The following is a 24691-nucleotide window of genomic DNA, read 5'->3' on the forward strand; positions in this document are numbered from 1 at the left end:
AAAAAGCACGTTGACTTTTCCCTAGCAAATTATGTTAGTAATCCTGAAATTTCACATTTGAGTTCTTTCAGAACTCTTGGGTGAATGACATCTGATCCTGGTGACTTATTACTGTTTAGTCTATCAATTTGCTCAAAAGCCACCTCTAATGACCCCTCCGTCTGGGACAGTTCCTCAAGTTTGTCACCTAAAAAGAATGGCTGAGGTTTGGGAATCTCCCTGACAACGTCAGCCCTGAAGACCAATGCAAAGAATTCATTTGGTTTCTCAGTAATGTCCTTATTGTCCTTGATTGCTCTTTTTCGCTTCTTGATTGAATGATGGCTCCACTAGTTATTTACCATGCTTCCTGCTTCTGATTAACTTGATTTTTTTTTTTGGCTATTACTTTTTTGAGTTTTTGTGTAGCTGTTCTTCACATTGTTTTTGGTCTTCCTAATTATATTTTTTACACTTTTTTTTTGGCCAGAGTTTATTTTGTTTTCTGTTCTTGTCACTTGGAGTTAACATCCACTCTGTGAATGTTTTTTTTTCCTCTCACTGCTTTTATTTTGTTGTTTAGCAAAGGTGGCACTGTTTTATCATCTTACTGTGTTTTTTAATTTGGAATATACATTTTCAGTTGAGCTTCTATTATAGTTTCTGTTAAAAGTTTCCATGCAACTTAAAGGGATTTCACTTTTGGCACTGTGCCTTTTAACTTCTCTTTAACCAATTCCTCATTTTGGTGTCGTCCCCTTTCTGAAATTAAATGTTACAGTATTGGTCTATTGTAGAGTGTTCCCTACTAGGGGATGTTAAATCTAATTATATTATGGTCACTATTACCAAGCAGTCCAGATATATTCAGATGTTGGACCAGATCCTGTGCACCACTTAGAATTAAATAAAGATTGCCTCTCCACTCATGGGTTATACTAGCTACTCCAAGAAGCAGTCATTTAAGGTGTCAACAACCTGTATCTCTGCATCCTGTCCTGAGGTGATATGTATCTAGTCAAGGTGGAGAATAGTTAAAATCCCTCATTACTATTAAGTTTTATTTAAATAGCCGCTCTAATTCCCCGAGAATTTCACAATTGCTATAACCATCCTGAACAGAGGAGAACAAAGCAGGCGGCTCCCAATTGCTGATGTCTCTGCTTTGATTAAGCTACTGTGTACTCATGTATTTTAAACTAACTTCATGCAAACGAACAAAAATAAAAATATAAACCCTGACAGAAGTTAGCAGAGGATGGGGGGACCACAGATCCACTTAACACCAGAGAAACAGTGAAATGCATTAGACTTCCAGCTAATTCCTCAGATTTCTGATGTGATGTTTCAAAGTTTTAGTGCCATGTTGGCTGATTTCAGACACATCTCTGTTTAAACCAAGCTTTTCCTCTCTCTCCCAGCCCTTCTCTGGCAATGACATCAAGTAAATGAGTGATGTCATAAATAAAGATTAGGTGCCAGCTTGATTGCCAGTGTACCTCCTTGCACTCCATTGGCCCTACTCCTTTGTTGGAGGCTTGAGCACAGGACCTGGATGATTTTATAGGAGAAAGCTTTAGTTTATATGTAAAAAATTGTGATATGAGAGAAAACAAAGCAACAGAGAAGCATAATCCAAGCAAAAGAAAACAGCAGAAATGTAGCACTTTAAAGACTAACAAAATTATTTATTTAGTGATGAGCTTTCATGGGACAGACCCACTTCATCAGATCAATCTCATTTCCAATACAGGCTGACATTAATAACTACAGAGGGCCAAAAAATTGTCAGTAAAAACTGACAAATCCAAGTACATAGGACTGAAGTAGGTGGCAGAGAGATAGGGTTTGTTAAGTGTCCTCCCTGAGATAATTACAAGCATCAAAGGAAGGGAAGCAGTCCTTGTAATGCATGAGGTAATTGTTGTCTCCGTTCATACCCATGTGTTAATGTGTCGAGTTTGAATATGAATTTCAATTCACAAATTTCCCGCTCTCATCAGTTTTTAAATTCTCTTTGTTCTAGGACACAAATTCTCAGGTCTTTAACAAAATGGCCTACTCCATTGAAGTGCTCACTGACCAGGATTCCTGACGTCTGTTCTGTGTCCATTTATTCTTTGGCAAAGGTTTTGCACAGTCTGTCCAACGTACATAGTGTCAGGGCATTGTTGACACATAATGGCATATATAATGTTGCTTGAAGTGCACGAGAACATGCCCTTGATCTTGTAACTAACATGGTTAAGTCCAGTGATGGTATCTCCAGAATAAATATGTGGACAAAGTTGGCAACAGGGTTTGTTGCAAGGAAAAGTTCGAGGATTAGTATTACTCTGGTGTAACCTGTGATTGCTAGTGAGACTCTTTCTGAGGTTAGGAGGTTGTCTATAGGAGAGGACAGCCTGTCACCTAGGCCTTCTGGAGTGTAACATCATGATCTAGAATAGGTTGTAGGTTTTTAATGGTGTGTTTCAGGGGTTTGAGTTGGGGGCCATAGGCGATGACAAGTGTTGTTCTGTTGTTGATCTTTTGGGGACTATCTTGAAGTAGCTAGTTTCTGGGTGTTCGTCTGGCCCTGTCAATCTGTTTTTTTTTTACTTCTCCCAGTGGGTAATTAAGTTTTGTAAATGCTTGGTAGAGGTCTTGAAGTTTTCAGTCTCTGTCAGTAGGATCAAGGCAGATGCGATTGTATCTAAGGGCTTGACTATAAATGATGGATTGTGTGATGTGTACTGGATGGAAGCTGGAGGCATGTAGGTAAGTGTAGCGGTCAGGTGGGTTTCCAGTAGAGAGTGGTGTCGATGTGGCCATCTGTGATTTGTACTGTGGTATCCAGGAAGTATGTTTGTCATGTGGAATAGTCAAGGCTGAGATTGATGGTAGGGTGCACGTTGTTAAAATCTCTGTGGAATTCTTTCAGTCTCTTTACCATGGGTCGAAATAATAAAGATGTCATTGATGTAGCGTAAGTAAAGGAGGGGCAAAAGGGGATGAGAGCTCTAAGTCAGTTACTATAATGCAAGTAAGCATTTTGCGTGCATGTGTGTTTTGATTTTGGGGATTGGTTCAGTAGGCAAATCTTTCTTTAAATCATCAGAGTCTGAGGTTGAAGGTATCTGATTGTATTAAGCAGACAGATTTACCTCTAAGGTTTTGAAACCTCTGGAGCATAACCTTTCCATGACCACCCCTAGGCAATCACTCAGGGTATTTTTCTTTATGAGCTAATGCTCCTGTGTCAAAATAAAGCTGCTTTGTGTTAGTGGTTGGGTCCTGAGAAGGAAGCAGCAATTTGCCAGGTAAAACGCATGTTAACAGAAGGAAACCAGTGTTGTTCAGCATGTGTATGTGCGTGCGCACGCTCAATGTGACTTCCCAGCTAGAGGTTTTGCAGAGGAGGAGGAAAAAGGCTTTTCTTCCCCCCTCTCCCCCCTCCCCCGAGATGCTAAAGCAATGAATAAATAGGGCATCCAAGAAGGAGGGGTTTCCTTTTCCATGAGTGCTGTGGCTACTCAGACTCCTTGAAGCTTTGGATTTACAAGCTAAGGAATGGTTTTTCCCTATAAAAGGTAAGTGCCATTTCAATAAGATGCTCTGGTTTTGGTTACAGTACATGTCAGAATAGAAATCACGAATTCAATAGTATCTGCCTGGGTGTTTAGCAGCCTTGGGGGATGGGCACTGCTATGTCAGCATGTGCGCATGTGTTTGCAATTTGCCTGTGACAAGTGGATGAGAAAATGGATTATGCTGTGTAGGAGATGCAGTTCATTAGGCTGGATAAATAGCATTCCAGGGGCCTTCTGAGTTAAAATTTGTACCAGTCTGTTTGGTATCTCTTTGTACCAATATCAGTGGAGATTTGGGCCTACGATATTATGGTTAAATGGAAGGTTTAATATGGAATACAGCTTGTCCCTTCTCGTTCAGTGATTCTGTGTTATTAATTCTCTTCATGCCAATAACAGAGTCAGCCAGGAGAAAGATTTCTGTATTATTTTCAAGAGCCAGAAGCTGCACAGAGAAATGAGCTTGGACATATTTAAAGTTTAGGCCCAAATGAAATAATCATTTCTCAAGCTTGTGTGCTTTACATAGTGAGTTTGCATTAATATCTATTGAACAAAGATTTCCTATGATCAGACAGTAAGGTCAATTAAAATGCAGTTCAATTTCACCATATATTTTTTAACAAAGATATAGAATCTCTGGGCCTGACTAGAGTTATATGTACATTGATGAGTAAGATTTAAAAATATACATCTGAATTTCTTCATCCCATTAAACAAACAAGAGAATTTTATTTTTAGTTCTTTCTGGTAAAATTTTCTAAAAGCACTGATTTTAAACTGGGATAGTACAGGCAGACTCTGTGCAATTCTTTATCACATCATGTTCCTGACAGCTCAGTGTAGTCCTGTCCAGAAAAAAACGAATACTACTTCCCCTGCACCACTCCTGTGTCAGGACTGCCAAACATGCCACCCTTTCAGGTGGGTTTATGACACTAGCAACTCGAAGGGATTTGTGGCCATCTGATTCATTTAATTTCAGGCTCCAGTAGTCAAATGTTAGGACCTGATCAAAAGCCCTGTCCGATCAATAGGAGCCTTTCAATTCACTCTTTCAGGATCATATGCTTAGTTATAAGGCATTAGCACTCCACAGTCCTTTGCCTCAACTTGAATTTAGGCTTTAAGATGAAAACATTTAGCAACTGTCTTCCAAGCATGACTTAAAGCATTCACTTAAGTGCACAACTGAATAAAGGTTATTTTTAAGTCATGCACATTGCAAAGTACTGGAGACTTTTCAGCCTTTTGCTTTTCACAGTCCCAGAGAAGCAAGTGGCAGCTAGGAAGGATATGACCCAGTGCTGCTAGGAACCAATAGCTCTTGAGAGAACCTAAGCTGAGTTTTGCTGCTGAGTCTGTTGTTTGTTAAACTAGTGAGCTCTGTTTGGGAGTTGCCCACACACTTGGATGGCTAGCCGTGTTAGTCTGCACACATCTAAATCCGTGTTAGATGTGTTTATTATTCAGAGTTCTTTGACCAATGGTTTGTGACCCTATTTTATTCATGAATTTTTTGTCCTATCACATTGATTGTTTGCTAGTCTTAACTCACTGTTCAAGTTGTATGATTGGTCACCCCGCTCACATGGTACAGTTTCTGTTCCCTGAATAGCAATGAGACGTCTCGTGGCAATTTATAACGAATGGATATTTTGGATTGTAGGCTTTCGTGGGCAAAGACCCACTTCATCACATGCATCTGACGAAGTGGGTCTTTGCCCATGAAAGCTTATGCTCCAAAATATCTGTTAGTCTGTAAGGTGCCACAGGACTTTTATTGTTTTTGCAGATACAGACTAACACGGCTACCCTTCTGATACTTGTTCCCTAGCTAAATGAGTCAACCATAAAGAACTTTCAACACAGCCTTATGAACATTCACAGCAAAAATACTCATGTGGCTCATAGTTGAGGTGCATTCATGACATTTTCTGCAAATAAAAGGTAATTCACAAAAAAAAATAAACACACAGAAAGTAGATATGAAGCTATGAAAGCAGTGACACAAATGTGATCTTTTTATTCAGTCAAAATATTTTGGATTCTTTGTTCCAATATTCCTGAGACTGTGGAACAAACTCCACCAGGAACCAAGAACCATCACAGACCTCACTACCATCTCCTCCGAGTACAAGGGATATTTCTTTGACCTGCCTGATCTAACAAATACATAATACCCTTTATATTTACTCTCCCACTACATGCCTCCTCAAAAACATCACTCCCTTCCAAAAGAAGAGTCTCCATTTTGCCCACTTCTTCCAATAGGGAAATGATGAGAGAACAAACAACACTTGATAGATGTTAGTCACCTCATGTACTACTGGAAGGCACTGGAAGCTACAGTGTTGAACATGGAATACAAACTTCTATACAACAGAATTAGAATATGTGGCCCTGGAACAACATGCACCGTGTTTGTTGACTTCAGTGAGAATTTATCCCACTGTGGCTGTGTCTACACTATCCCAAAACTATTTAGAAGTTTACTAATGAAGTGCTAAAATACATATTCAGTGCCTCATTAGAATGCCGCCGGCCGTGGCACTTTGAAATTGCCATAGCTCGCTGCCACGCAGCTCATCCAGATGGGGCTCCTTTTCAAAAGGACCCCGGCAACTTCGAAATCCCCTTATTCCTATCTTGCTATCTGCAATTTTGAAGTGCTCCAGCCACCGGCGTTCTAACAAGGTGCTGAATATGTATTTCAATGCTTGTGTTGTCAGATGCTACCAGCGTGGTGCTCTGCTCTCTCCAATGTTGGTATCACTCAGCTGCGTGAGTGTGTTCCCTCTGTGTGCTGCCCCAGCTCTGCAGATAGCTGACACAGCAGACCCAAAGAGAACCCCCAATGACCAAAGAGTCTAGTAAGGTGTGAAGGCGCATCGGCCAGGTTTATTGCCATATTGGACACAATAGTAGTTCCTTGTAGACTTCTTAGTCTAAGTCAGGGCATGCTACAAATATGCACCCACGATCAATGGACTCGGCTCAGTCAGTGGCAGGACTTTGCACTGCCCCCTCAGCCGGACCCAGACCACACCCCAGGAGTACATTCTTATACACAGGTACAAACAATTTACACATCACTCCTGAAGTATTGAGGTACAACCCTTCTACGTAGTCAGGTGCCGCCTCTCACCTTGTACATGTTGGTTCAAACAAAAGAACTCTATGCATCATATTACCCTTTTGCCCCTGTCATTGGGATGGGTCAGCCTATTCTTTGTTATCTGTGGAATGTTCCAGGGTAGGGTGTTCTGGTACCATGTTCATACTTCAATATGCTAGGTAGATATGTTTATGCTGCATCAACCCTCTTCTTGCCAACTTCTGTGAGCAATGCATTCCTTTAGCTCACAGCTGAACTTTGCTTTCCGTTAGCAAAGTCTTGACCATTACTTTAGTTCAGGCCTAAGGCCTCATACTGGGCCTGTACTTACTACAGCTTCATTAGTAAACTTCAAAATGGCCATTTGCATGGCCATTTTGAAGTTTTGGGATAGTGTAGACATAGTCTGTGTGTTTCTTCAAGGCAGTACTTTGTTCACCTTTTGTGATGTTGAACCAGCACTGATTTTGAAAGATGTGTATTATCATCTACCTGTTTATCTTGGGTTTTTGTTCTCATGATTGAGATTAATGTCCCAGAGTACTAAGGCTGGGCTGAAAAACATATTCTAGGTGGCACGGGTGACAAACTAGTTAGTTAGATTGGCATGTCTTTATCAATAATTGTGTTAGAAAGTAAACACATGCTAATAGTGCAACAATGTTAGTTTCCAGGACAATGGAGTTGTTGACAATCCTAACAAACATTTTCTACTACAACAAACATTGTTTATATCCTGAATTAGTGAGATTTCTAAGCCAAACAGCTGTATTTACTGTCATTATTGCAACATCTTTTTCTTTTAAAAATCATTTCATTGTAAAATTTCATCTCTCCTACCTCTTCATGGCCTTTGTTTATTTGTCAAAGGTGCAGCCCTGCAAACACATTGTTTTTACTGAGGCTAAGATTTTGTGTCAGGTATTTTTAGCAAAAGCCATGGACAGGTTGTGGGCAATAAATGAACCTCATAGTTTATGACGTGTCCTTGACTTTTGGTATAAGTAATCCTGATTTAAAACTTAGCAGTCCCTGATGCCCTAGAGGGCTCCAGGACATTGCTGCTCTGGGAGGTCTGGGAGCCAACTGCCCTGTGCCTGGTCACCTGCTCTGAGGCTCCTGGGTCTGCTGTTGCCCCAGGGCTGCTGTAGCCACAGCCACATGTTGCTGACCTTAGGACCGCCACAGCAGGCACCTTGAGCAACCCTGGGGTGGTCAGCAGCACCAATAGCTGCAACTGAAGAAGTCATGGAGGTCACACAATCTCAGAATCCATTACTTCTGTGACCTCTGTGTCACATAGTTTCCCTATGGTCCTCCCATCTGTGACTCTGCATTCCCCTGTTGTCTCTGAGGTTATCCATAGATTGTAAATTCTTTGGGACAGGAACTGAATATTTCTGGTTTGTGTTTGCAGCATCTAACACCATGGAGTTGCGATTCATGACAGAGGCTAAAGAAATACAAATAGTAACAATAGTACTAGGTGTACTGCTGATGCTGAGGTCCATTTAGTCACTGTAGCAAGTGCTAATCTAGAGAGTGCTTGCAGGATCGCACCTTCAGCATGAATGTGGTGTGAATGAGCAGCACCAGTCTCAGGCTGTGTCTACATGGCAGGAGCTATTTTGGAATACTGCAGTATCCCAGAATTGCTTCCCTGTGTCTGTGCAATATGCCCATCATTTCTGAAATATTTGTGACATAATGGGCACTCTATTTCAATATCCCTGTACTCCTTGTTGCAGGAGGAGTAAGAGATGCTTTGAAAATGGCTCTTTATTTCTAGATGTGGCATCATTTAGACAGTGCCACATGCCAAAATAGACTATTTTAAAATTGACTTGAAATGCATCTGACAAAGTGGGTCTTTGCCCACAAAAGCTTTTGCTCCTTAAAATCTGTTAGTCTATAAGCTGCCACAGGACTTCTTGTTGTTTTCACAAAACTGGCTGCCTGGGTAACAAAATGGCAGATGAAACTCAATGTTGATAAATGCAAAGTAATGTACATTGGAGAACATAAAGATAACTATGCATATAAAGTGATGGAGTCTAAATAAGCATTAATCAGTCAAGAAAGAGAGATTGGAGCCACTGGGAATAGTTGTCTGAAAACATAGCCAGCAGGGAGTGGACAACGGGATGAATCACTTTTATCCGTTCAGTATGCAGTCGCCTGATAGGGTAGCTTCATACCTTGAGTACTGACTGCAAAACTGATTGCCCCATTTTTTTGGGGTTTTTTTTAAATTACATTGGAATCAGAAAAGTGTCAATCCTCTGGGCTAATGTAGACATAGCGTTAGTCAAGTTAGATGTCTTCAGCATGATGGAATGCATCCTGCAGTACTCGAGCTACAGAGGAGACATCTGAGCCATTAGCTATGATCCTTGAGAAGTCATGAGAAAATTCAAAATGATCATGAAACGTGAAAAATTCAAAATGATTATGAAAAGTCATAAAATATGGCAGTAATTTTCTATTTTGTATGTGTATAATGGATTGTTTCTTCCTACTTGGAGTCCTTTGCATTTGTTCTTACTGAATTTCATCTGATTTACGTAAGGCCATTTCTCCAGTTTGTCCAGATTATTTTGAATTTTTATCCTGTCCTCCAAACCAGTTGCAACCCCACCCAGCTTGATATCAGGTTGGTTTGACCAGAGTTGTTCTTGACAAATCCACGCTGGTACTTATCACTTTATTATCTTCCTGAGGCTAAATTGATTCTTTATTATTTTCTCCACTATCTTTCCTGGTACAGAAGTTAAGCTGACTGATCTATAATTCCCTGGGCTGCCCTGATTTCCCTTTTTATAGGTGGGCACTCTGTGCCCTTTTCCAGCCTTCTGGAATCTCTCCTGTCATCCATGACTTTTTATCCTCCAAGGTTAGACTGTAATTCATATGGGAGAATACCTTAGGAAGGAGCCCATCCTGGAAAACTAGGGGAAATGATTTTTCCACTGCCTTGCCATGTGTATGCTTGCACCACCTAGTTGTAAATTGCTAGCAATATAAATGAGAGGTGAGTTCAGTAGAGTATTATAATCATTTTCTACAGTAATGCAGGCAGCAGAGCATGGGAGCTGCTCCTTCCTTCAATGCAAAGACTAGGGAGCTGATCCTTCCTTCTATGCAAAGCCCTGCATTTTGGGGCAGTATAACATTACATTGCACCATGGGGAGATAGAGGTGAGTTAGATTGCCTCAAATACACAAAAAGTACACTGGGGCCAATTTTTTGTGTTCAGATCCTTTAGGAAATGACTCAGGAACCCCCTAACACTTAAATGAGGCTAGGAAGGCTGCTCCCCCCTCATTGAATCTCCTTAAATGACTCAGTTAAGATCTTCTCCAGTTGTGGAGGCATCTGCTGTGCCAGTGTGGGTCAGTTCTAATTAAAATTTGTTTCTAATCAGTTCAGATTGGAATCAGAATACTACATAAATCATATTACCTCACTTCCAGAGCCTCTGCTAACACTGCTTCCATTGCTAAATGTGTTTATAACAACTGGTTTTCTTTCTAATACCCCTAGGGTGAAGAAACTAGAAGGGACCTTTGCTGTCATCCAGCGGTTAGACAAAACTATGAGTAACCTTCGCACCTGGCTGGCTCGCATTGAGGCAGAGCTTTCCAAGCCTGTTGTGTATGACATCTGTGATGACCAAGAGATCCAGAAAAGACTTGCTGAGCAGCAGGTGGGGAAATCAGAGCCTCTGAAGTACAAGGGCAAAAGTGTCACTAATTGTGATTGGTCCAGTGTTTAAAATCACCTGTTTCCTTTTCTTGACAGACTTTTCTGTTGTTTATATTCTGTTGTGGTTCCTGCCAGATGAGACAAGGTAAGGGTAAGGTAATATGTTTTATTAGACCGGCTTCTGTTGGTCAGAGAGAGAAAAGTGTTTGAGCTATTCAGTGCTTTCTTCAGGTCTGAGAATGGTACTGCTAGTGTTACAGCACAATGCCAAGTGGAGGAGATTGTTTAGCATGATAGACTACATTGTAAGGGACACTGAAAGTATCTATTTTCTGAGTAGTGCGCATTCAGTCTTTTTTTAGTGTCTAGCAAAGTAATGAATTTAATCCCCAAGGTTTGTCTTTTGAAGGTGTTGTGCAACTGTGTTTTTGATTTTTGCCACCCAGAAGAATGATAAAAGCAAAAAAAACAGTCTATTACTTGTGGGTGAACACTTCTCTGTGTCTGATCTATTAGTTTTCCTCCTCAAAACCTGCATGACATTTTCAAAAGATGAGCTGGAGCGTTTACTGTTAGAGACACTAAAAATCGTGGTTTGAACAGAGACATTGCTTTTATGGCTTATTACAACATTCTGTAACCCATTAGCTCCCTCTTTTCGTCCTATGATTGGAGAGGTATTAGTGTGCCACTATGTCTTAAATAGTTTCTTGCTTTATTTGCTAACTGTTTATGGTAAACAATCTGTTATACGTTGCATTTTGCTGTGACACTAAGAATACCTTTCCCAAATCTGAAAAAGAGCTGATTGTGGCTCAAAAGCTTGTCTTTCTCACTAATAGAAGTTGCTCCAGTAAATGATATTACCTTGCTCACCTTCTCTCTCTGAGGCTGTGTCTACACTAAGAAATAAATTTGAATCTAAAGCAGTTAGCTCAATATTACAACATGACTGTCTTTACTCTGAATACCATTAGCTCGATTTAGGGAGCACTAATATCGATGATATAAAATCGTTGGAACTGGCTGGGTGTAGCATCAAGTTTGAATTCAAAATTTCGAATAAAGGCCAGTGTGGAAGTGCCACATCTTAAAATCAAATGTATTAGCCTCCAGAGGCGTCCTGTATGTATACCACAGTGCTCTGCTCTGGCTGCTGCTCTCCAGGGCTACGTCTACACGTGCACCCAACTTCGAAATAGCTTATTTCGATGTTGCGACATCGAAATAGGCTATTTCGATGAATAACGTCTACACGTCCTCCAGGGCTGGCAACGTCGATGTTCAACTTCGACGTTGCTCAGCCCAACATCGAAATAGGCGCAGCGAGGGAACGTCTACACGGCAAAGTAGCACACATCGAAATAAGGGAGCCAGGCACAGCTGCAGACAGGGTCACGGGGTGGACTCAACAGCAAGTCGCTCCCTTAAAGGGCCCCTCCCAGACACACTTTCATTAAACAGTGCAAGATACACAGAGCCAACAACTAGTTGCAGACCCTGTATATGCAGCACGGACCCCCAGCTGCAGCAGCAGCAGCCAGAAGCCCTGGGCTAAGGGCTGCTGCCCACGGTGACCACAGAGCCCCGCAAGGGCTGGAGAGAGAGTATCTCTCAACCCCCCAGCTGATGGCCGCCATGGAGGACCCCGCTATTTCGATGTTGCGGGACGCGGATCGTCTACACGTCCCTACTTCGATGTTGAACGTCGAAGTAGGGCGCTATTCCCATCCCCTCATGGGGTTAGCGACTTCGACGTCTCGCCGCCTAACGTCGATTTCAACTTCGAAATAGCGCCCAACACGTGTAGACGCGACGGGCGCTATTTCGAAGTTACTGCCGCTACTTCGAAGTAGCGTGCACGTGTAGACGCAGCTCAGGTGTGCAGGAATAAGGTAACAGGAAGACCATGAATTTCAGTTCGGGACCAGGAAGCCTGTGGGGTCCTGTTTGTATGGGAGGCTGAGAAACATATTTCTTTCTTTGCTATTAGTGCTGTGAGCACATCTACCCATTACAGATAGCCCCAGGACAGAGTTCATGGTTCTGTTGCTACCTCTGCTAGCTGAGCGCTTGGTATTTTTTTCTGCACTGCCTGGTGCCAGCCACTGCCCCACTGCACCATGTGGCAGCATGGCTGTTATGGGGATCATGCTTGCATAAGAGGCTGAGAAACTTCTCAGCAGTTCACATTTTTGCATACCTCCCCTCTGCCAGAGGCGCCATGCAGTGAAGGTCTTTCCCGCGCTCAGCCACATCACATGGGTAGCCCTCAACCAAATAAAAGGACATGCCTGCCATTCAGTGCTGACCAGGGAGCCAGGCAACACCATGTCCTGGCTTGCTCACAGTTAGGACTCAAAGGGCAGGAAAGATTTTTCAGTGGCTTGCAGCCACCAGGGAGAAGTCTCCACCAGCGGCTAAGATGGACTTTTCATTGACATTGTTTGATAGAATGTCTCTTCATTTATGTTTGCTTGTGTTGCAATAAGATTCCAGCAAAGTCATTGCATCCTTGGTAGCAAAGCTAGGAACAGGTCATAAAAATATAAACATGGTTAATATTAATTTCCCAAGTCCCTAGGATTGCACAAGGTGGCTTTTTAATAGGATTTCAGGTGCTGTTTTCCTTTCTGACCCTGCACTTCGGACCTTTTTGCACATTCTGCATTGATTGCATTGATCTCAATAGAAGGTGCTCATATGGGACAAGTACCACATACCCAATGGAAGCACAGCCTCTGGAGAAGGAATACATAGTGCAGATTGGACAAGAAAACTTTGCTTTGCATTTTTAAATGATACTGTGGGATACATGATCCCAAAGGGAGGAAATGAAAAATTACAGAGATGACTCTGGTTTGCACTATGCTTTTGCAGTTTTTGATATTACCAAAACTATATGAATTATGCTCTTGCATTCACTGAAGTCATGAATTATTCTGTGTATTCATTGCCATGGTCCTTAGCAGAATAAACCACAAAGGAGTTGCTGTCTGATACTGTAAAAACAAATACCTTTGTCTTTGACATTTTTACAATATAGAATGTGGGGTTTGGATTATATTTGCCCAAATTATTAATGAAGGTAGTGAACTTCCACTAAGAAATTAAATGAGGAAGAATGCATTTTTCTCATGACAGTTCTCTGATCTTTTTCAGTTTGTCATTTGTTCAGCACATTCTGTAAGTCTCTTCACTAAAACTAAACTTGCATTTACTGTGCTGTCAGTTGTTTTCCCTGTCCGTAACAACCTATTACAAGGGAATAAATGTGTTTAATTGCGTAGTAATTAAACTTTTTCTTTCCTAATCACAGGATCTGCAACGAGACATTGAGCAGCACAGCGAAGGCGTAGAATCTGTGTTTAATATCTGTGAAGCCCTGCTGAGCGATTCAGATGCATGTGCTAATGAGACAGAATGTGACTCCATCCAGCAGACAACCAGAAGTCTGGACAGACGGTGGAGAAACATTTGTTCCATGTCTATGGAGAGGCGAATGAAGTGAGTCCTCCTCAGTTGCTTCTAGAACATGCAGAGAACTGTGCAGTGTTCCAGGGAATTTTGTTGCATTCTACAGTAACCAGAACTTATAAAGAAAAGCAAAAACTGGTACATGATTGGCAAGCTTGAGGTAAAGCAGAGCCTTTCTTCTCTTCCCTCCCCTCCCCTCCCCTCCCCTCCCCTTCCCCCATACTTCTGCTCAGAATCGAGGAAACCTGGCGTCTATGGCAGAAGTTTTTGGATGACTATTCCCGTTTTGAAGACTGGTTGAAATCAGCTGAAAGGACAGCAGCATATCCCAACTCTTCTGAAGTTTTATACACAAATGCCAAAGAGGAATTGAAGAAGTTTGAGGTGAATACTTTTCATTTCAGCTATTGATGTTTCACAGTCATCTTGTGTGCCTAAGTGAAGCTAGTGATGTTTGCAGATATAAATCACCTTTCATCTGAACCTCTCAAAGCTCTTTACAATCTCCATAACTCTTCTCTGAGATAAGGGAGTACAATTATACCTATCTTTCAGATAGGCAAACTGAGGGACAACGAGGTGACATAACTTAACTTGAATTAGACAACAAATCAGTAACAGAGCTGGGAATAGAATCCAACATTCCTGATAATCATTTGCATTTAGTCAGAGGTTGTGCTAGCCCATTGGGAGTCCTAAGTAGCAGTATTTGATGGGCCCCAAAAAATCTAATACTGAATAGAGGGCTCCCTTGAGCTGCTTAGGGCTTTGATTATCTCTTGCTGTTGCAAGTAGACTGCGTCCTTGTATTGGTTCCTGAGATGAGTGTTGGAACTTTTAGACACACATTCTCCAAGCAGTTGAAAATCCTCAGAACAATTTTTAATAGGTGATTAAAAGCTACATTTTATTTGCCCATGTAGTTCTGCTGTTTGTATTGCTTATGAAAGTCTAAGAGATTGCAAGAACAACAAGAAGTACTGTGACATCTGATGAAGTGGGTGAATGAGTGAAATGTCTCATGCATCTGGTGAGGCGGGTCTTTGCCCATGAAAGCTTATGCTCCAAAATATCTGTTAGTCTATAAGATGCCACAGGACTTCTTGTTCTTGAAGGTACAGACTAACACGGCTACCTCTCTGATACTTGTCACCATGTAAGATTACAAGTTTTTGTCAGACCACATGTATTTCGGAGCAGATCATTTATTTCCGATTGGACAGGAAACTGTAAGTAGACTAAATTCTGTCAGCAGGAGAAATTGCATATGTGCACGTGCGTTTAGTGGAAGCTGTGACCACACATCTGAGGGCAAGTTGTGGTAACAAAATAGGATTGGGATTGGATTGATTTTGAGGATCTGATTATTTTGTTCCATGATGGCAGTGTTTTATTGACCCTTTCTGTGAAGTGCAAAGGAATAAGGTTACTAAATTTGCATTACAGGCATTTCAGCGACAAATTCATGAGCGGCTCACTCAGCTGGAGCTTATCAATAAACAATATAGGCGTCTTGCCCGGGAGAACCGTACAGATTCAGCCAGCAAACTGAAACAGATGGTACACGAAGGCAACCAGCGCTGGGACAACCTCCAGAAACGGGTTGCTGCCATTCTAAGGAGACTGAAGGTAATTGTAGAGTGTTGTGAGAGTTAAAGCACTGTGAGGCCGAGGTGGGAATAAAACTAACTGCCAAATTGTTACAGGAATGCTCATCTACAAAGTTAGATTTTTTTTTAAATTTATAAGTGCAGACACCAAAATTTACATAAGTAACAAGTGTGGAACACAACCCAGCCAAATCAAAGACCACTCGAGGTAAGGTTTGCCCCAGGTCCTGTGCTGTGTGGGGTTTCCACATAGTACAGCAGAGGATAAAGGATTCCGTTCAGTAGCCTGCTAGGGCCACCTGATTTCTAGCATGGATGTGTTCTTGCTCACAAGATTAGGGCAGCCTGGGAGCTGTTCTTATTTACACAATGGGGCAGTGGTCTCCCAGAGACAGTTGTGCTCTTAGCACACCCTCCCTCACCTCTGAAATGGCTGCAACCAGAGCAGGGGGAAGAGGGCTTCGTACAGGAGTCAGGTACCAGAAACTGTCACACAGGGGTAGGCCCAACATCCATTTAGTCCAGTGTCCTGTCTTCTGACAGTGGCCAATGCCAGGTGCCTCAGAAGAAATTAACATAACAGGGAAATCATCAGGTTGATCCAGCTTCTGTCACCCATTCCCAGCTTCTAGCAAACAGGGTTAGGGATTTAATCCCTGTCCATCTTGGCTAATAGTCCCCGATGAACCTGTGCTTCATTAATTGATCTTTTTTTTTGAACCCTGTTGAAGTCTTGGCTTTCACAATATCCTCTGGCAGGGAGTTCCACAGGTTGACTGTGTGTTGTGTGAACATATACTTCCCTTTGTTTCAGTTAAGTTCCTGCAGCAAGGTGTGTAAATTACCAATCAGTGCATGAGGGCACCTCCTAGGGAGGTCACTTGGTGGCATTTGTCTGTAAGTGGTGCTGCTGAGCAGTAAAGAGTAGGGGACTAATAGGCCATGTTTTGGAGAGCATAACTTTCACTCTACCCCAGATAGTACTGCTCCTGTTCTGCCTGTCCTCCGCACCCATACGCTTCTGTGGCTGTGTTCGTGGGACCTTCTGCCCTGAGCTGAGAGACTTTACTTTGACTTCTTCATTTGCTTTATGAACCAGTCCTCAGGTGACCTATGCTGAGCAGCAATTCTGATACTACACAGGGCTCCAGGGGCTGCTGCACAGAGTACAGGTTTGCGGAGAGACTTTGGTTCATAAATAGGGCTGTATTTTTTGCAGGCAACAGTACAAGCATAAGCACATTTTATACCTCCCTATGTTAATTACAGCCTTTTGTACTCCCTCATCCAATTTTTGGGGTAATTTCAGCACTGGAGTAAGTAGGTTCATCTCCACTAATATAATTGGAATGGCACCCATCTATTCCAAGACTGATTATAACAACTCTTTGTGTCTTTGTAAACCTGGAAAGCAGAGTCCTGAGGTTCAAGTGAAATGCTGGAACACAAAAGAATCTTAAAGTTCCCTCCCCAGTTCCTGGTGCAGTGTAGTACAAGGCCACTGTAATTTATGCTGGTTCGTGAGAGGCCCAAAGAGTTGAGTGGTGTATGGTGAAGGGTCATACTGGCCACACCTCCTTCCTCAGCGATAGCTCCTTTTTCCTGTGGGTTGAGCCACGGTGGAGGGGAGCAGCAAGAGAGTATCTGTAGACACCTAGAGGAGAGTATCTGTGGACACCTAGAGGCTCGGTCTAATACTTACATGACCTTCTCTGAGGTGGCTATACTGACTTCGGGGCTCCGGTACATGTGAGGTGGCCTAGAAAAGCTTGTCATGGCCCAGGTGGTGATATGAGTTTCCAGCAAGTGGTAGGAAGGTAAATGCCTCCAAATCAGCAGATCTATCTGTAACTAAGCACAGGGTACAGACTTGCACAGTTAGACAGTGTTGTTTGTACTCTTTTTCCCTAATTTCTTTTCAGTGTATTTATTGTTTGAGAACTGTTTAGCGGGCTGCGATGAAGAAATTGCCTTGTCTGGTATCTGCCCAGGTGGGAGACAGCAGGAAGTGGAACAAATTTGCACAAATGGCTTTAACACCAAATGGCATGATAATTACACTTGAGTGTATTTATGCATTCCAGCTAATCAATCATTTTGCTAATTTTGATGTTTTAATTTTAATTAGAAATGGGACCTGTTCTCTTTATCTAAACTAGCTGCTAAAGTTCAAGCAGGAAAAACAACGAAGTCCTGGTCCAGACATGGTTTTTGTACTGGTAGAACTGTGTAGAACATGGATGTAGATTGGTTTATTTTTTTACCAGCATAGTTATACCAGTGTACCTTGCTACTGTGGGTGTTTTCACTCTGGTATAAAGGTGCTTTATACTCCTATATCTCATTTCCCTTTCCTGTGTGACATAAACACCTTTATAGCTGTATAATAGTGTCTGTGCCTGGTGAGGTTGTGCTGCTTTAGGTATATGCAGCTTTTACTCCTGTGTGTAGCCAAGGCCTTAGACACATGTCTATTCAGCAATTGTGAAAGAAAGTGCTCCTGTGATAATCTGTATTTAGTAACTAAACTAAAAACTGCCCTTTTCTTATTTAGTATTTCACCAACCAGAGAGAGGAGTTTGAGGGAACAAGGGAAAGCATTCTTGTGTGGCTCACAGAAATGGACCTTCAGCTGACAAACGTGGAACACTTCTCAGACAGTAACTCTGATGACAAAATGCGGCAATTAAATGTATGTATAATTCAGAATTGCTGTTGTGCAGAACAAAGATGATAATGTCACTCTGTAGTGTCTTGACAGTGCTTGCCAGTTATCTGTGGACTAATTTCAGGACTGTATACGTGTCCTTCTGATTTTATTTGTTGTAGGTCCAGTAAACTTTTAAAAAAAAATCATATGGTTCAACATAAAAATACTTTCTATAAAATATAAATTCAGTATTCAGAGTCTTCAGTTCTATCTTTCTCTTCCCTCTTACAACTTACCCTCAATGACAGATATATTTAATTTGAAAGATATCTTAAAATCTGGGTACACGCAACAACTACAGTAAAAGCTCCATTATCTGACATGTTGTGGGAAAAGAGGGTGCTGGTTAATCGAATAGTCTGGTTAAGGGAGAGTTGCACTTTGCCAATGGAATGAATACCAGTTTTCAAGGAATTAGAATAAAAGGATAAACTAATATAATGGGTACTTTACCAATCCAGTAGGAGTACTGCAGTGCAGACTTTTTGGCTTCTTAGGTGTATATAAAGTTACACTTAGGTGTACATAAAGTTTTCTATAAAGTAGGTTACCTTGTGACACTATTTATTACTGTGGGCAGTGCGTGGCATACACCCAGATCATAAAAATGCACTTAATAGTAAACTATACTGAACATAATTTATTTATGTATTCATTAATGCATTCATTTTATGTATTTATTTATTTATTTTTGATGATTGAGAAGGTACTTCAGGATTTAGCAGTGCCTCAGGGTCATCGTTATCAACATGTATTATTATAGATGTAGAAGGTGTAGACAATTGGGCTGAATCTGTAATGATGCCAAAATACACCCAGCAAGTTGTTTTTTTGAATAAATCCATTATTTAATCTTGCATGATGTGCTGGGCAATATACTGCTCTCAGTTACTATATTGAAGATTTGTGTTGGGAGATATCATAAATACCCATTAATTGAGCTTTTTGGTTAATTCGGTGCCAGGTAGGAGATCTTTCATTGCATATACCTAAAATTAACATTTAGAATCAGTTAGCCAGCTTGAAGATAGGTCCAGTTCCTTAATAATATTACATCCAAATATGATTTTAATGTAATATAGACTATGTGGAAAGTAAATTCTTCGAAAATTTCAATCAGGAACATGTGTACCAGCTTTTGTCGCATTTCCCTCAAGAAGGTATTAATTCTTTGCTACATGAATAATTAAGTTGATATTCCTCCCAGAAGTATTCCTCTGCCTTTTACCCTTAGCACATTTTGTTGTTCCACAGCATGTATTTGGTTTTGTTCTGTGCAAAGTTCAAAAGGTGACTTGATGGTTAAACTCATGTATAGATCACTTGTTCTAACTAAGGTGGCCAGAAGTTTTTGCCATCTGTTTCAATAGCAAAGAGTTTAAGTTTTAGTGGCAAAGTCCCACATCACAAATGTAATTTTTGGTATTGGGTTTGGTCTTATGGGAAGACTTTATGTAGGCGTAAAGAATAGCGTACTCTTTTACACATGAGGTGGGCCATCCAGATCTGGGCTGAGGTACACCAACTGGATAGAGTGGGCAAGTTTGTATAGCTATTGCTGTGCTATTCCCATTGCATGGATGGAGCACTTCAGTTGGTGCTAATTTCAGTCAGCACCTACATTCACACATTAAATTCACCCACACAACTTTGACTAGCAAAACAAAAGCCAAACCTTTACAGATGGTAGAGCGAAAGCTGCCTGCCAAAGAAGATAGATGACTGTGTCAGTGTTCCGATTCCCTTCCCTTTGCAATGCTACAGCAGAAGGATGGGCTGTAGCACAGGCAAGAAACACTGCTTGAGTAACGGTTTTTTATGTGTGTTCAATATAGGGTTTCCAACAGGAAATAACTCTAAACACCAATAAGATTGACCAGCTCATAGTTTTCGGAGAACAGCTCATTCAGAAGAGTGAGCCTGTGGATGCTACGCTGATCGAAGAAGAGTTGGAGGAACTGCATAGATACTGTCAGGAAGTGTTTGGACGAGTCTCTCGATTCCACCAAAGATTGACTTCCAGGCATCCTGTAAGGGATAAGTATGGTCTTAGTTCTTTGACAGGTGTTGGTATGAAAATGCAGTATTCATCGTGTAGCAGCAGCTGAGTAGTGGCATAGTCTTAATGGATTGAGTGCCAAGGAGGTCAAAAACTCTCCAGCCTGTCCATTCGTTTTTATTTGCCCAGAGACAAGTTACTTAACCACTCACAGGGATATGTGAAGCTTATTTAGTCATTCATTACTGGTAAAGGGCTTGAAAATGTTTCATGCAGATTTTTATGCCTGTTTGTACTCCCACTGGCTACGCCTTCACTAGAGAGTTTTGTTGACAAAACTTGTGGAGCGTCTACACACAAAATGCATTTTGTCAACAGTCTGTAGACAAAATTCAGCACTTCTGCTGATAGCGTTCTGCCTGTCCATGCTCAGGAATAACACCTTTGTCTACAGAATGTGCTGACAAAAAAAAAACTGTGTGGGTGCTGTGAGGTGCCCTTGTTTGACAGACCAGGCTTCCAGTTCACCAAGCAGCCCTGTTTGCTGAGCTTCTGTCAAGATGGTTCTGTCAAGAGAGTGGATTGCTCTGTCGATCTGCTTTTGTGTGTGAACGTGATCTGTTGAAAGAAGTTTTGCCGGAAGATCTTTTCTGACAGTAACTTCTGTCGACAGATTGCTTGTAGTTTAGCTGTTGCCACTGTAAGCATTCATTGTCCACTATTAGCTTGTATAACATGATTCAAATTTTCTTTTGCATAAATGCAGTAGATTTATTTGTGTCCCTGGTTTGTTTTGCACTTTCAGTGGAGGGACTAATACCAATCTTCCCTTGTCACTGGGAGATACCAGCCAATGCTCAGTGTGTTTTGGCTCAAAAAGAAATACCATCCATGAAAAAACCTACTGGAGGGCTTAATTAGCATAGGCACCCGATAGTAGTGCTCCTCATTTTCCTCCTTACAGTGCCATGCACAAGTTAGCTACCCATTCTTGTTTGCAGAAGGGAGGCATCTCCCTGTTGGCTGGGTGATACAGGGAGAAGAGCTAAACATTGTTCTGAGGTAGGAGTTGTAGCTGCATAAGAAAAGGAAAAGAAAGAACGAAAGGAAAGGAGGAGAAATAAGAATCTTCTCTGAGTTTTCCATCAGTTTAAGAACATACATGGGGACAAACCCTCACAGGCTGATGTCTGCCTGCCACAAAAATAAACATCTGTATTCCTCCATCTCATCCCATGTCACTTGTTAAGCGACCTCAATCTGTGCTCATTCTTCATAATATACAACAATTATTTTTAGGGGCTTGAAGATGACAAAGATACATCAGAAAATGAGACAGATGCAGAAGACTCAAGAGAAATGCGAAATGATCCCTGGCATAAGAAGGCAACAAATGAGGTGCCGTCTTCTCAGCAGTCCCTTTGCCAACTTGTTTCCCCGGCACCAGCTCATGAAAGGTCAGGCTGTGAGACCCCTGTCAGTGTTGACTCCATCCCACTTGAATGGGATCACACAGGTGATGTAGGCGGTTCTTCCTCTCATGAGGATGAAGAAGAAGCAACATACTACAGTGCTCTCTCTGGTAAGAACCAGTTATCCCTGACATTTTGTTTCAGTACAGCCACCTTCAGGATCCCTAAGGTGATACCTGTTTTGTTAGTTGTGGGGAGGGAGGGTATTAATTTGTAATGGTACAAAAATGTGAAAGTTATTTAACCCTTTATGATACTGTCTAGACAAAATGGATAGTTTTGTCTAAACTGACTTTAAAGTTTTGAATGGCCCCCACATCCTTTGTTTTCTAAAAGTAAAAATAGTAATGAAGTTTATCGTATGTCGATATTTCAGATGTATCTATTTAATATTCGGAAAACATTGAATATTTGTCCAGCAAGGAAAATGACATTATTCTCTTTCAGATGTAGAAATCACTGAAAATCCAGAGGCATATCTTAAAATGACCACAAAAACTTTGAAAGCATCTTCTGGTAGGCACCTGCTAATGCATGTGTCTGAACATGGCAGTCTCCCTGTGGCTCACGCTATACTCCTAAATCTCTTTCATATAACATCTGATTTCCTGCCTTGTGTGGACAACATGTGCCATTGTGGCATGGTGTTTTTATGCTGCAATAGAAACACATGTACATTACAAAGCAGTCAAGAACATGCCATTTAGAATTTTCCTATCAAATGCAGAGGTGGTTATTTGTGCATTTCATTATATCAATCCAAAATCATTCTGCTCTTTCATGGTGGCTTGGTCTGGGTATTGTTTTTTCCTTGTTGATTTTATTCAGAAAATTACTGAGACTGTAGTTTAGTTACGCAAGTAGAAGCTGCACTTTATCGCTTATTTTGCATTGTGTGGGACAGAGCCTTGGGCATGCCCTTGGTTAATTCTCACATGAGCATTCCCTGTCGTCTTTCAGCCCGGGCAGGTCTGTCCTTGATTCGGCTGTCATGCGTTGCGGCAAAATGATAGTGTCCTGGGGATAGGAACTTCCCAAAACTATGGTGCAAACTTTTCTTTTCTTGTTTTAAAATCACGCTGCAGCCATACATTTTCAGAAGAAAATAAAATGTCCCGTAACTGCATGGTTGTCATTTCATTACCTTCTGGAACACTGTTGACATGTTGCAAATGTGCATGCTTTGCAAGGAAAGCTGCAGAATTGTCATTTTGATGCTGCCACTTGATGCCATTTTCTTCAGAACACTTGTTAATTTACTTAAAAAGTAAACGCTTTATCACAGAATTGGGAGTCTCAGACTCAAGTGTGTGTGTGTTTGTTTTATGTGGCAGGAAAATCCATTTCAGAAGCTCTTACGTGGCATTCCCCAGACAGCCCACCCTGCAGAAAACATCACTACAACCAAGCCAAGATGGTGGGAAATGTGCGGTCCGGCAGCCCAGAGACAAGCACCCCATATAAGCCAGGCTATGTGAGTTCCAGACTGGTGGATATTAATTCTGAGCAAAACACAGTTGGGAGAAGGAAGAACTTCATACTTATTTTATGTATCTCCTTCCAACTACCTCCATCTGGGTAATTTGAATAGGGTGACAGTTTTGATTGGATTGATCCCTGGACTGGTTTCCTCACAATTTTTAATTCCAGCAAATGGCAAGACAGTCGTAGCAGGCTGGCATCTCTAGGTTCAAAGCATCTTTTCAAAGCATCTTTTCCCAGCTGGAAGTATGGAAGGGGCCCGCTCTCAAACAGTCTGCTACTCCTCCCATTTCTGGTCATTCAAAGAGTTGCCCTGGTGGCAAAAAGAGAATTGCCAGGCAGACTGTGCCTAAGGCAGTGGGGAAGCCAGAGGAGAGTGCATTCTCAGAGGTTCAGATTGGCTGCACCTCTACTTTTGTCTTCTTTTGCATTGCTGCTTATTTTTCCTGCTTTGCCCCCTCCCCATTGCCTCAAGGGGGTTGAGCCAAAGCCAACCGTGCACTAGTTCTCATGGGAATGAGGCAGTGTTGTTCATGCACAGGTTATTGTTAGAGTTGCTTGTTGTGAAGCCACATCTGTATTTTTCTTAGAGTAGCTTTTGTCAAGTCCCAGTAACTGATGGAGTGAGTGGAAATGGCACTAATACTAGATTTTATACAGTAGTTCAGAAAAAATAGTAGTTTTCTACCAGTCTCTAAAGCCCAGATCTTCAAGGGCATATAGGCTCCAATGAAAGCCCTGGAAGTTAAGAGCCTGAACACCTTTGATGATCTGAACCTCTCACCAGTTTAAGTGCCATTACTGTATTTCTACCAATAACTATTTGCATGCTTACCTGCTATACATAAAGTTCTATTGCACAGAGATGATGTTGGTTTGCAGTGGCTTTATTAAGTGTTATTTTCAAAAGCCTACGCATTGCCACCTTCTGTACTAACACGCATGCATTTTGAAGGCCTGTTAGCATTCGTGCCATACGAGTTTAATAAACATATGAAATTATTTTAGGTTAAAAAGCTAGTGTCTGCAAGCAGTGTGAACATGGACAATGAGAAAGAACTATCTGCTATATTGAATGATGAAGAGCCCCGAAATGATCAAGGACTTGTGATTGTTGCAGCAGCAGAGAAGCAATCAGGTACAATTGAAGATAAACCACGTAAAGAAATGAATAATAGCTATTGTGAAATAGTTTATTATGTGACTCACAAGTCACCAAAGCAAAGACAACATGATAGTGCACTTATCTTGAGAACTGAATTTCCGCTGCTCTCTGAAAAGATGCATTTTTCTGAAATTTGCTAAACCTTCTTATTAATTGACATTGTCTGACCTGTTTTTATTGCTGAATTCTCAGCCCTTCCATTTTAGCTACTAGACTCAAGTGTTTCAGACTCATCATCTACTTGACTTCTGTCTCCTCACTGATCAAAGTGAAATTGTTCTCACTCATTTCAGTGAAGTTCTAGCCACTTCAAGCTATATTTAATCAGACTGAAAATTCTTCATTGAGCCAAGAAGTGTGTTACTTTGACTAAGACGAGATTGGTATAACTTGCTTTCTCA

The 24691-nt window shown here is 41.4% G+C and overlaps 1 protein-coding gene across 19 annotated transcripts in view; it reads left to right on the forward strand.

Annotated features, from left to right (window-relative positions):
* Nucleotides 1–24691, forward strand: part of SYNE2 (spectrin repeat containing nuclear envelope protein 2) — a 300242-nt gene that overhangs the window by 262430 nt on the left and 13121 nt on the right. For 17 of the 19 annotated variants that reach the window (XM_074996338.1, XM_074996337.1, XM_074996346.1 and 14 more), the window contains 10 exons: nucleotides 10214–10376; nucleotides 13695–13882; nucleotides 14086–14236; nucleotides 15299–15481; nucleotides 18017–18154; nucleotides 20008–20202; nucleotides 21471–21753; nucleotides 22091–22159; nucleotides 22978–23117; nucleotides 24134–24263. In XM_074996338.1, the coding sequence (XP_074852439.1) occupies nucleotides 10214–10376; nucleotides 13695–13882; nucleotides 14086–14236; nucleotides 15299–15481; nucleotides 18017–18154; nucleotides 20008–20202; nucleotides 21471–21753; nucleotides 22091–22159; nucleotides 22978–23117; nucleotides 24134–24263 (1640 nt within the window). The remainder of the gene's footprint in view (nucleotides 1–10213; nucleotides 10377–13694; nucleotides 13883–14085; nucleotides 14237–15298; nucleotides 15482–18016; nucleotides 18155–20007; nucleotides 20203–21470; nucleotides 21754–22090; nucleotides 22160–22977; nucleotides 23118–24133; nucleotides 24264–24691) is intronic. The other 2 variants (XM_074996344.1, XM_074996345.1) reach the window with 1 other exon arrangement.

The sequence above is a fragment of the Carettochelys insculpta genome, chromosome 6 (genome assembly GCF_033958435.1).
Source record: "Carettochelys insculpta isolate YL-2023 chromosome 6, ASM3395843v1, whole genome shotgun sequence".
NCBI classification, from domain to species: domain Eukaryota; kingdom Metazoa; phylum Chordata; order Testudines; family Carettochelyidae; genus Carettochelys; species Carettochelys insculpta.